Source organism: Symphalangus syndactylus, chromosome 10 (assembly GCF_028878055.3).
Source record: "Symphalangus syndactylus isolate Jambi chromosome 10, NHGRI_mSymSyn1-v2.1_pri, whole genome shotgun sequence".
NCBI lineage: Eukaryota > Metazoa > Chordata > Mammalia > Primates > Hylobatidae > Symphalangus > Symphalangus syndactylus.
In genome coordinates, this window is record NC_072432.2 from 61,853,538 (window position 1) to 61,866,158 (window position 12,621).

At 37.3% G+C, this 12,621-nt stretch overlaps 1 protein-coding gene across 6 annotated transcripts in view; it reads left to right on the forward strand.

Annotated features, from left to right (window-relative positions):
• CCDC158 (coiled-coil domain containing 158) overlaps positions 1–12,621 on the forward strand; it is a 106,896-nt gene extending 94,275 nt beyond the window's left edge. For all 6 annotated transcript variants that reach the window (XM_055297261.2, XM_055297260.2, XM_055297262.2 and 3 more), the window contains 2 exons: positions 2,183–2,290; positions 12,414–12,621. In XM_055297261.2, the coding sequence (XP_055153236.2) occupies positions 2,183–2,290; positions 12,414–12,490 (185 nt within the window). In that variant the 3' untranslated portion in view covers positions 12,491–12,621. The remainder of the gene's footprint in view (positions 1–2,182; positions 2,291–12,413) is intronic.

Here is a 12,621-nt window from a genome sequence, read left to right on the forward strand (position 1 = left end):
CCTCTATTTTATTAAAAGATTTTGGATCCTCTTTTAAATGCTGTGAATTACTTTTCTTTCTTATTTACATTCTTTGAAATCATAGCTCTTCTTCAGTCTCTGCCTTGGTGAGTATAAGTGCGTACCATACAAACTTTTCAAAATTTTCTCATTTTTAATATTTTAAGTTAGTTTGTTATTTGATAAGACAAATGAGAAAAAAATGTTTGATTTAGAATAAATGCCTGGTAAATAAGTGAGAGTTAAATATTATGTGTTGAATGAACTTAAAATATTTCTCATCATGTATGACAGTGACAAAACAACCCCGGTGTCCTATGACATCATTCCCTTTTGTAAGAGATAAACTAGACAAAGTTGTATTATCATCAAGTTATTTCTTAGTCTTTTGAAATTCTATAGCTTACACATTTCTAGATCCTAAGAAATACCTAATCACATGTTAGTACATTTTTTACATCTTTTTTTCTGTACTTGTGTCCTCTTTCATCTCTTATGTTTCTAAGCTATTCATTTACTATCTTTTCCCATTTTAAGTGTGAAATTCCTTTCCTGTTCTGTGGTGGGCAAGTGAGTGCAAACCTACCCACAAAGACTGAGGAAGCTGAGAGGCTGAAGAAAGAGACTGACAAATCCAGTTTCTCAGAAAGAAACATTTAATAGGGACTTAAGAATGGAGCCATGTCTGTGTCTCCGCAGCAGTGAAACAAGCTGGTGGATCCTTGTACCACTATCCCCGCAGACCCAGGGCCTCTGTACCATAGGTAGAGGGTATACATGCCTCAGAAAGGATGAACAGGACAATTGCTTAAGGGTAGAATTTATGGCAGGTACTTGCTACCTACCGTACAAGGAAACTGGAAATCTTGGATGCCTTCCTGGAACTGGGATTAATCAGAAGTCAACTTGGCAGATTAGCATCCAAGATGGAGTTGCTTTGGCCTCCATGTTACCTTGTAAAGCTGTGGTTATTGCAGGAATAGAGCAATGCTGCTTGACACTTTATTATTAATTTTTGTTACATAATGGCATGGCATTTTCTTCTCACCCCCAACCCCCTGCTTATTGTCAGATACTCATCAAACCTATATTTTCTATTATTTATGTTAAAAACTTCTGGCTGGGCACTGTGGCTCATGTCTGTAATCCCAACACTTGGGAAGGCTGAGGTGGGTGGATCACCTGAGGTCAGGAGTTCAAGACCAGCCTGACCAACATGAAGAAACCTCATCTCTATTAAAAATACAAAATTAGCCAGGTGTGGTGGCACATGCCTGTAATCCCAGCTAGGCAGGAGAATCACTTGAACCTAGGAGGCAGAGGTTGCGATGAGCTGAGATCCCGCGATTGCACTCCAGCCTGGGCAACAACTCTGTCTCAAAAAAAAAAAAAAGAAAGAAACTCTCCAAGAAACTGTTTCTCGTTCTCTTAAACTGAAGTAATTCCTAGATAATTGCCTTGAATGCTGTAATGAAAAGGGTACTTTTTGATAGGAAAATTAACCATTAAAATATTATCAAATTTATACAGCTAGGCAGGGATTAAGTTCAAAATTTAAAACTTCAGATTGTCAATTAAGTACTTTTAGAGGTTGACAAAACAGCATACTGGTAAGAGAATAGCTTACATGCTCCTAGGCCTTCTTTAGTTGCCACTGCCACATTTGTTCTAGGTTCAGTGTGATCATGTTGGCATCCATGCCACCCTCTGCCATCATATAATACCATTCTTATTAGGTGACAGAACTAACGTGGGCACTGGCCTCACATACCTTGAAAATGGTGCAGTTTCTATATTAGATCATACTCCCTCAAACCCCAAGTTAATGAAACTACTCAGGCTTGGTACGAAAAGCTGTCATTTATAATTCAGAATGCATCATTAAACTTGAAGTGTTCTTTTCACCCATCTTATTTAACATACGTAGTTAAATAATGATACGTCGGATTAGTTTGAACAAAATCAAATAGGCTAGCAGTTCAATATTTAGATAAAACTCATCTTTCTCTTTTTTAAAATCATGTTTTAGAGTTTCCTTTAAGTGTTAAAGCTCTTTTAGAATTTGTCATGAAAAAAAGTTCCCTTTATTTTAAAGAAAAATTGTTTAGCCTTTAATTCAAAGATTTCTAAAAGGAAACGTTGAATAGACTTTTAATATCACATCTAAGCAATTTTCTAATAGATTCACAGTCTCCACCAATAGAAACAACAGGAAAAACATGCAGGAAGCTTCAGAACAGACTAGAAAGCTTGCAAACTCTGGTAGAAGATTTACAGCTGAAGAACCAAGGTACAGTGTACGTTTTTGAAGAGATCTTCCTTGCTCATGAGAATGTTCACCTTCTTTTCAGATTAAGCCTCCTGTCTATAAACCTGCTGAAAGGGTATTGAATTAACAACTGTAAACTGAAGTCTAAATATAAGGGTCTTAACCATTAATAGCCCCTGGATTAATTGTGTGACCATGGGCAGGTCGCTCTTGCCCTGCTGTACTCTCTTATCTAATGGGGATGACAATCCTGCTGGTCATCCCTCAGGAGGAGTGGTTTTGAGGTTCTGAGTGGTTTTTCACATGGGACTTTCCCCACACACTGTTTTTCTTGTTGCTATTAAGTCTGTAGACAAGCATTTATATGATAATAGCCAAGAAAAGAGTATAGTCAATAGCAAGAAAGCAAAATAATGGTATTTATCCTTACACAGGATTTAAATTAGCATAGCACTATAAGACACTATGCCACCCAACGAATCACAAAATAAAAAGAATCCACTTCTAAAAATGCTAAAACTATTTGAATAAGAAACTGTTCTAATCTGCAGATGACCAGCAGCTTTTTGGGCATAAGTTCTAAGTACCATGAATATGGGGGAGCCCTCATGGTTCATGCTTTTATAACCCACCTTCATGAATCCAGGAGCTTTTATCAGAGAGAAATGAATTTTGAAGTACATTTGTTATTCCATCTTTTCTATCCCTAGAAAACAATAAATTGCTGGGTAAAGGAAAATACTTTTCTAAGGACGAATCTTCATAAAATAAACTTAATCTTATTAATAATAACAGTTGCTATTAACACTTAATTGAGCATTTCCCAACTGTGTGCCAGGCCTTGTACTCAGAACTTCACTTACATTTTCTTCATATGATTTTCACAACAACATTGGGAAATGGGTACTGTTATTACAGCATTTGAAAATGAGGAAACTGAAGATAAAAGAACAGTCAATAAATTCCAAGTCACAGTGAAGAGTAGATCGGGGACTTGGCCTCTGCAATTTCGGACTCCAAAATCCACGTTTTTAATATAGTAAGGCTTTTGCAAGTTGTTGTTGAAGAAAATTCCAAGTCCCTGTGATAACCCCAGACCCCTAAGTATATGAACATTAGGAAAAACATTTGGTTTTAAGTTTATTGTGAATTTGTGGGGTTTTAGCATTTTTAAAAAAATTTCAATAGTTTGGGGGGAATACGTGGTGTTTAGTTACAGGGAAAAGTTCTTTAGTGGTGATTTCTGAGATTTTGGTGCACCCATCACCCAAGCAGTATATGATGTATCTTTTATCCCTCACCCGCCTCCCACCCTTCCGCCCAAGTCCTCAAAGTCCATCGTATTATTCTTATGCCTTTGAGTCCTCATAGCTTAGCTCCCACGTATAATGAGAACATACAATGTTTGTTTTTCTTTTCCTGAGTTACTTCACTTAGAATAATGGTCTCCAACTCCATGCAGGTTGCTACAAATGCCATTATTTTATTCCTTTTTATGGCTGAGTAGTATTACATGGTGTGTGTGTATATATATATATATATATATATATATATATAAAATGTAAATATATCATATATATATATACACCATGTAAATATATGTATATACACCATGTAAATATATATATATATATATATACACCATGTAAATATACATGGTATATATATGGGGGAAGGATGGGAAGTGAGTGAGGTGTGTGCATATATATATAATATAATAATACCTATATATATACCATGTAATACTGTCTCTCTATATATATATATAGATAGATATAATTTTCTTTATCCACTAGTTGGTTGATGAGCATTTAGGCTGGTTCCATATTTTTGCGATTGTGAATTTTGCTGCTATAAACATGCGTGTGCAAGTGTCTTTTACATATAATGACTTCTTTTCCTCCAGTAGTGGGATTGCTGCATCAAATGGTAGTTCTACTTTTAGTTCTTTAAGAAATCTCTGTACTGCTTTCCATAGTTGTTGTATTAGTTTACAGTGTAAAAGTGTTCCCTTTCTACCACATCCACACCAACTTCTGTTGGTCATATTTTTAACTTATGTCATATTTTTAAATTATGGCCATTCTTGCAGGAGCAAGGTAGTATCATACTGTTGTTTTGATTTGCATTTCCCTGATCATTAGTGATGTTGAGCATTTCTTCATATGTTTGTTGACCTCTTGTGTATCTTCTTTTGAGAATTGTCTATTCATGTCCTTAGCCCACTTTTTAATGGGATTATTTGTTTTTTTCTTGCTGATTTGATTGAGTTCCTTGTAGATTCTGGATATTAGTCCTTTGTCAGATGCACAGTTTGCAAATATTTTCTTCCACTCGGTGGGTTGTCTGTTTACTCTGCTGCTTATTTCTTTTGCTATGCAGAAGCTTTTCAATTTAACTAGGTCCTGTCTATTTATCTTTGTGTTTGTTGCATTTGCTTTTGGGTTCTTGGTCATGAACTCTTGTCTAACTCAATGTCTACAAGAGTTTTTCTGATGTTATCTTCTAGAATTTTTGTGGTTTCAGGTCTTAGATTTAAGTCTTTGACCCATCTTGAGTTGAAGTTTCATTCTTCTACATGCCACTTGCCAATTATTCCAGCACCATTTGTTAAATAGGGTGTCCTTTCCCCACTTTATGTTTTTGTTTGCATTGTCGAAGATCAGTTGGCTGTAAATATTTGGCTTTCTTCCTGGGTTCTCTATTCTGTTCCATTGGTCTATGTGCCTATTTTTATACCAGTACCATGCTGTTTTGGTGATGATAGCCTTGTAGTATAGTTTGAAGTCAAGTAATGTGATGCCTCCAGATTTCTTCTTTTGCATAGTTTGCTTTGGCTATGTGGGATCTTTTTTTTTGGTCCTTATGAATTTTAGGAATGTTTTTTCCAGTTCTGTGAAGAATGATGATGGTATTTTGATGGGAATTGCATTGAATTTGTAGATTGCTTTTGGCAGTATGATCATTTCCACAATACTGATTCTACCCATCCATGAGCATGAAATGTGTTTCCATTTGTGTGTGTTGTCTATGATTTCCTTCAGTAGCATTTGTAGTTTTTCCTGTAGCGATTGTTCATCTACTTGATTAGATATATTCCCAAGTATTTTATTTTTCTTGCAGCTGTTATAAAAGGGGCTGGGTTCTTGAATTGATACTAAGCTTGGTCATTGTTGGTGTATAGCAATGCTACTGATTTGTGTACATTGATTTTGTATCCTGAAACTTTACTGAATTCATTTATCAGATCTAGGAGCTTTGTGGATGAGTCTTTAAGGTTTTCTAGACATAGGATCATATCATCAGCAAACAGCAATAGTTTGACTTCCTCTTCACCCATTTGGATGCCCTTTATTTCTTTCTCTTGTCTGACTGCTCTGACTAGGACTCCCAGTACAATGTTGAATAGCAGTGGTGAAAGTGGGCATCCTTGTTTTGTATAAGTTCTCTCAGAGAATGCTTTCAATTTTTCCCCTTTCAGTATAATATTGGCTATGAGTTTGTCATCGATGGTTTTGGTTACCTTGAGGTGTGTCCCATCTGTGCTAATTTTGCCGAGGGTTTTCATTATAAAGGGATGCTGGATTTTGTCAAATGCTTTTTCTGCATTTTTTGAGATGATCATATGATTATTGTTTTCAATTCTGTTTGTGTGATGTATCACATTTGTTGACTTGAGTAGGTTAAACCATCCCCGCATCCCTGTTATGAAACCCACTTGATCATGGTGTATTATCTTTTTGATATGGTGTTGGATTCATTTAGCTAATATTTTATTGTGGATTTTTGCATCTATGTTCATCATGGATATATATATATATATATATATATGTATATATATATATATATATATATATACATATATATGTATATATATATGTATATATATATATATATATATGTATATATATATATATATATTTTTTTTTTTTTTTTCCAATACGGAGTCTTACTCTGTCACCCAGGCTGGAGTGCAGTGGCATGATCTCGGCTCACTGCAACCTCCACCTATCAGGTTCAAGTGATTCTCCTGCCTCAGCCTCCTGAGTAGCTGGGATTACAGGCACATGCCACCACGCCTGGCTAATTTTTTTTTTTTTTTGAGATGGAGTCTTGCTCTGTTGCCCAGGCTAGAGTGCAGTGGCATGATCTCAGCTCACTGCCAGCTCTGCCTCCCTGGTTCACGCCATTCTCCTGCCTCAGCCTCCCAAGTAGCTGGGACTACAGGCACCTGCCACCACGCCCAGCTAATTTTTTGTATTTTTAATAGAGATGGGGTTTCACTGTGTTAGCCAGGATGGTCTTGATCTCCTGACCTTGTGATACACCCACCCCAGCCTCCCAAAGTGCTGGGATTACAGGCGTAAGCCACCACGCCTGGCCACTCCCAGCTAATTTTTGTATTCTTAGTAGAGATGGGGTTTCACCATGTTAGCCAGGCTGGTCTCAAACTCTTGACCTCATGATCTGCCCACCTTGGCCTCCCAAAGTGCTGGGATTGTAGGCATGAGCCACTGCACCTGGCATCATCATGGATATTGGTCTGTAGTTTTCTTTTTTTGTTATGTCCTTTCCTGGTTTTAGTATTAGGGTGATACTGACTTCATAGAACATGTGGATTTTTGCATCTATGTTCATCATGGATATTGCTCTGTAGTTTTCTTTTTTTGTTATGTCCTTTCCTGCTTTTAGTATAAGGGTGATACTGACTTCATAGAATGATTTAAGGAAGATTCCCTATTTCTCTAAGTTTGAAACAGTTTCAGTAAGATGGGTACCAATTCTTTTTTAATGCCTGATAGAATTCAGCTGTGAATCCATCTGGTCTTGGACTTCTTTTTGTTGGCATTTTTTAAATTACTGTTTCAATCTCACTACTTGTTATTAGTCTCTTCAGAGTTTCTATTTTTTTTTCCTGGCTTAATCAGGAGGGTTGTATATCTCCAGGAATTTTCCATCTCCTCTAGATTCTCTAGTTCGTGCACATAAAGGTGTTCATAGTAGCCCTAAATGATCTTTTGTATTTCTGTGGTATAAGTTGTAAAATCTCTCATTTCATTTCTAATTGAGCTTATTTGGATCTTCTATCTTCCTTTCTTGGTTAATCTCACTAATGGTCTAATAATTTTATCTTTTTAAAGAACAAGATTTTTGTTTCATTTGTCTTTTGTATTGTTTTTTATTTGTTTATTTCAATTTCATTTAATTCTGCTCTGATCTTTGTTATTTCTTTTCTTCTGCTGGGTTTGGGTTTGGTTTGTTCTTGTTTCTCTAGTTCCTTGAGGTGTGACCTTTGAGTGTCTATTTGTGCTCTTTCAGACTTTTTTATGTAGGCATTTAAGGCTATGAACTTTCCTTTTAGCACCACTTTTGCTGTATCCTAGAGGGTTTGATAAATTGTGTCACTAGTTTCATTCAGTTCAAAGAATTTTTAAATTTTCATCTTGATTTCATTATTGATCCAAAGATGATTCCAGAGTAGATTATTCAATTTCCATGTATTTATATAGTTTTGAGGGTTCCTTTTGGAGTTAATTTCCAGTTTTATTCCACTGTGGTCTGAGAGAGTACTTGATATCATTTTGATTTTCTTAAATTTATTGAGACTTGTTTTGTGGCCTATCATTTGGTTTACCTTGGAGAATGTTCCATGGGCTAATGAAAAGAATGTGTATTCTGCAGTTGTTGGGTAGAATGTTCTGTAAATATCTGTTAAGTCTGTTTGTTCTAGGGTATAGTTTAAGTTCATTGCATTGTTTAGGTGCATTGTTTTTTGTTGTTGTTGTTGTTGACTTTCTGTCTTGATGACCTGTCTACTGCTATCAGTGGAATATTGAAGTCCTCCACTATTATTGTATTAGCATCTATTGCATTTCTTAGGTCTAGTAGTAATCATTTTATAAATTTGGGAGCTCCAGTGTTAAGTGCATATATATTTAGGATTGTGATATTTTACTGTTGGACTGATCCTTTATCACTATATAATATCCCTCTTTGTCTTTCTGAACTATTGCTGCTTTAAAGTATGTTTTGTCTGATATAAGACTAGCTACCCCTGTTCGTTTGTGGTATCCATTTACATGGAATATCTTTTTCCATCCCTTTACCTTAAGTTTATGTGAGTCCTTGTGCATTAGGTGAGTCTCTTGAAGACAGCAGATACTTGGTTGGTGGATTTTTATCCTTTCTGCCATTCTGTATCTTTTAAGTGGCACATTTAGGCCATGTACAGTCAATGTTAGTATTGAGATATGAGGTACTGTTTTGTTCATCCTACTAGTTGGTGCCTGAATACCTTGGGGTTTTTTTTTTTCATTGTGCTATTGTTTTATAGGCCCTATGAGATTTATGCTTTAAGATGGTTCAATTTTGGTGTGTTTTGAGGTTTTATTTCAAGATTTAGAATTCCTTTTAGCACTTCTTAGTGATGGTTTGATGGTTTGGTACTGGTAAATTCTCTCAGCATTTTTTTTTATTTTTTTTTTGTCTGCAAAAGACTTTATCTGTCCTTCATTCATGAAGCTTAGTTTTGCTGGATACAAAATTCTTGGCTGGCAATTATTTTGTTTGAGGAGGCTAAAAATATGACCACAATTCCTTCTGCCTTGTAGGGTTTCTGCTGAGAAATCTGCTGTTAATCTGACAGGTTTTCCTTTATGGGTTACCTGATACTTTTGCCTTGCAGCTCTTAAGATTCTTTCCATCATTTTGACATTAGATAACCTGATGACCGTGTGCCTAGGTGGAGATCTTTTTGCAGTGAATTTCATGAGTATTCTTTGAGCTTCTTGTATTTGAATGTCTAGATCACTAGTGAGTCTAGGGAAATTTTCCTCAATTGTTCCCTTAAATAAGTTTTCTAGACTTTTAGATTCATCTTCTTCCTTATGAACACCAATTATTCTTTGGTTTGGCCATTTAACATAATCCCTTCTTGGAGGCTTTGTTCAATTTTATTAAATTCTTTTTTCTTTGTCTTTGTCTGATTGGGCTAATTTGAAAGCCTTGTCTTCGAGTTTTGAAGGTCTCTCTTCTACTTGTTCTAGTCTATTGTTGACACTTTCCAGTGCATTTTGTATTTCTATAAGTGTGTCTTTCATTTCCAGAAATTGTGATTGTTTTTCTTTATATCTATTTCTCTGGAGAATTTTTCATCCATATTCTGTATTGTTTCTTAAATTTCTTTAAGTTGGTTTTTAACCTTTCTCTGGTATCTCCATGAGTAGCTTAATCAACCTTCTGAATTCTTCATCTGGCAATTCAGAGATTTCTTCTTGGTTTGACTGCATTGCTGGCAAGCTAGTGTGGCCTTTTGGGGATGTTATCAAAACTTGTTTTGTCATATTTCCAGAATTGCTTTTCTGATTCCTTCTGATTTGGGTAAACTATTTCAGTGGAAAAGCCCAGAACTCAAGGTTCAGATTCTTTTGTCCCACAGGATGACCCCTTGATGTGGTGTCCTCCCCCTCCCCCAAGGGATGGGCCTTCCTGAGAGCTGGACTTCAATGATCATTATTGTTCTTGCACGTGTAGCCACTCAATAGGGCTACCAGGCTCAGGGCTGGTGCTGGGAAATTTCTGCAAAGAGTCCTGTGATGTGATTCATCTTCAGGTCTCCCAGCTGTGGATACCAACACCTCCTCTGCTAGAGGACATAGGGGGAGTAAAGTACACTCTGTGAGAGTCCTTGGTTATAGATATGTTTAGTGTCCTGGCTTTATCAAATATTGATTATGCCAGCAGTGATATTTTCACATAGACAGACTCAGGACCTCTGGTTAGCCAGAATATTGCAGGCAGTGGAATTAGCTGCTGTTCTCTCCTTCCTTGATACAGGGTTATTCTATCATTTCTATCATGAGTTACTGTAATGTCCTGAGTTGGTTGGCCTCAAGCCAGGGCGTGGCGCTTTCAAGACAGCACAAGCTATGATAGTAGACAGGGGAATATAAGCTTGCCCTAAGTTGGCCAGAGTAAGTATTTGGGTTTGTCAGGTGATATGCGGGGCCATCAAGCTCTCAATCGTTTGTGTGTTTTGTGATCAGCTACCAGGGCAGGGAAAAAAATGCCATCAAGTTGGGGCAGAGTTAGGTGGGTCTGAGCTCAGACTCTCCTTGTGTGGGGCCTGCCATGGCCACTGTGGGGTATGCAGGGTGGTTCTTGGGCCAGTGGAGTTATGTTTATGTTCCAGAGGTGATTTTGGCTGCCTCTGTTGCCAAGGAAGTTGGGGAAAGCCTGTGCGATAGGCCTCACCTAGCTCCCATACAGTTGGCAAGGCCAATCTTGCTCCCACTATGCCCTGCTAACAGCGCCAGTGTCTCCAGGCAGCCAGTGCAGGGTGGTGGTTGGGGGTGGTGGGCAGATCAGACCATGCCCGTGCTAGAAACTTCACTACTGAGAAAGCAAGTATGGCTTTCAGGTCTCACCTGCCCCTTCCTGTCTGCCCACACTGTCAGCAGTGGCTTCTGTGCTCCTTTCTGTAGCATTTCCCATTCACCACCCAGATTCTGCTCAAAAGAGTTTGTGCCCAGTTGAAATTATTGCAGAGTTCAGTTGGAAGCTTCTTTCACCCTGTGACCACTCCCAAATTCTGCCAGCCACCTTTTCCGAGGGCCCCTGTGAAATATAGTCAGGGATGGCTTCCCTGGGCTCGAGCTGGAGAATGGGAGTGCCTCCAAGGCTCTTCCCCGCTGCTCCTTCTACTTTTATATTTTGTGCTAAATTTGTTCCAGCTCTAGGTAAGGTTAAATCCTTCTCCTGTAATCTGGATTTTCAGGTTTCCCAATGGGGTATTTGTTGAGAGGCAGGATTTCCCCCTCCACACTTTGGGAACTCACAGTTTTTTACCTATCTCGTGGAATTTGCAGTGGCATGCCGCTTTTTTCAAAGGATCTGTAAATTCTTCTGGTTTTCCCAGTATGTTCCTGCAGTGGCTTTTGGAGCAAAAGTCAACAGTGTGAGTCTCCACACGTTGCTATGTCCATCCAAGTTGGAGCTGCACGTTAGCCCTGTCTCCTATCTGCCATCTTCCTCTCCACATCTATTGAGTTTTTTGAAGGAAAATGCATTATCTTATTGATCCTATTTTTACTCACACCATGACATATGTTTCTGAATTTATCTGATGTATGCCACCAAATAATAATCCACATGGAAGACATATTTATTTATAAAATAAAAAGACCTTTTTGCTGAATGCAGTGTCTGGATGGGACGCCTCTTGAAAATTCTAAAACAAATATTTTTAGGGGGAATTCTGGGAAGCCTGTCAAAACTTGAAGTGCATTTACGCTTTGACCCAGAAATTTCACTTCTAGCAATTTATTCTATAAGAAATGATTGTACAAATGCACAGAAGTGTTTATACAAAAGTATTATAGCAAGAAAGAAAGAAAGAAAAGGATGTTTAGAAAGAAAAGGATGTAACCTTTTTTAGTCTGTTTACTAAATTCTAATACATTTGTATAATGAAATATTAGTAAATACTATGCAGTTACAACAAAACATAAACTGAACTGGAAAATTATTGATGTTTTGTTATATGAGAAAAGAAGCTACAGAACAGTCTATACCATATGTTTTCATTTGTGTAAAGAATAAAACGTGCACATTCATGTATATGTGCAGATATTCACCAAATTGCTTATGGTAATGACTTCTCAGGCAGAGGCAGATTCCAGCAGATTGAGGGAGCAGAGACAAAGACTGACCTTCATCTATCTTTGTGTCCTTCTGAGGTGTTTGAATTATTTACAGTTAGTATTACTTTTACGATTATCATGCCCATTTAAAACAACTGAGGCTGGGCACAGTGGCTTATGTCTGTAATCCTGACACTTTGGGAGACTGAGGCAGGTGGATTGCTTGAGGCCAGGAGTCTGAGACCACCCTGGGCAACATAGAGAGACCCTGTCTCTACAAAATATATAAGTAAATAAAACACCTGAAGCACTAAAGATTTACCTGTAGCTCTCTTCCATTAACACCAACCTTTTCAAAAATATGCTACATCACAATTTTTAAGAATGTCTTGAGCTCAGAACATATCTATTCTATACTATCAAGCTAATCTTTTAAGTAGCACACAGTAGAATTAAAGCCTGAGTAGATTTTGTTATTCTGACTGTTTTATCAACATTTTCAGCAATGTCTTCAATGATCAGAAATCAAGAAAAGAGGATACAGAAAGTAAAAGACCAGGAAAAAATGTTACTAAAATGACTCGTTGCTTGCCTATTCTTTACAGAGGAATGAGGCCCAATTAACTGTGGTGTTACTTGTAATTAGTGCCCTGTGTATTTTTTCTTTTTATGTGAAAATTTAATAAAAGATACCCTGTCTTGTAAACTCTA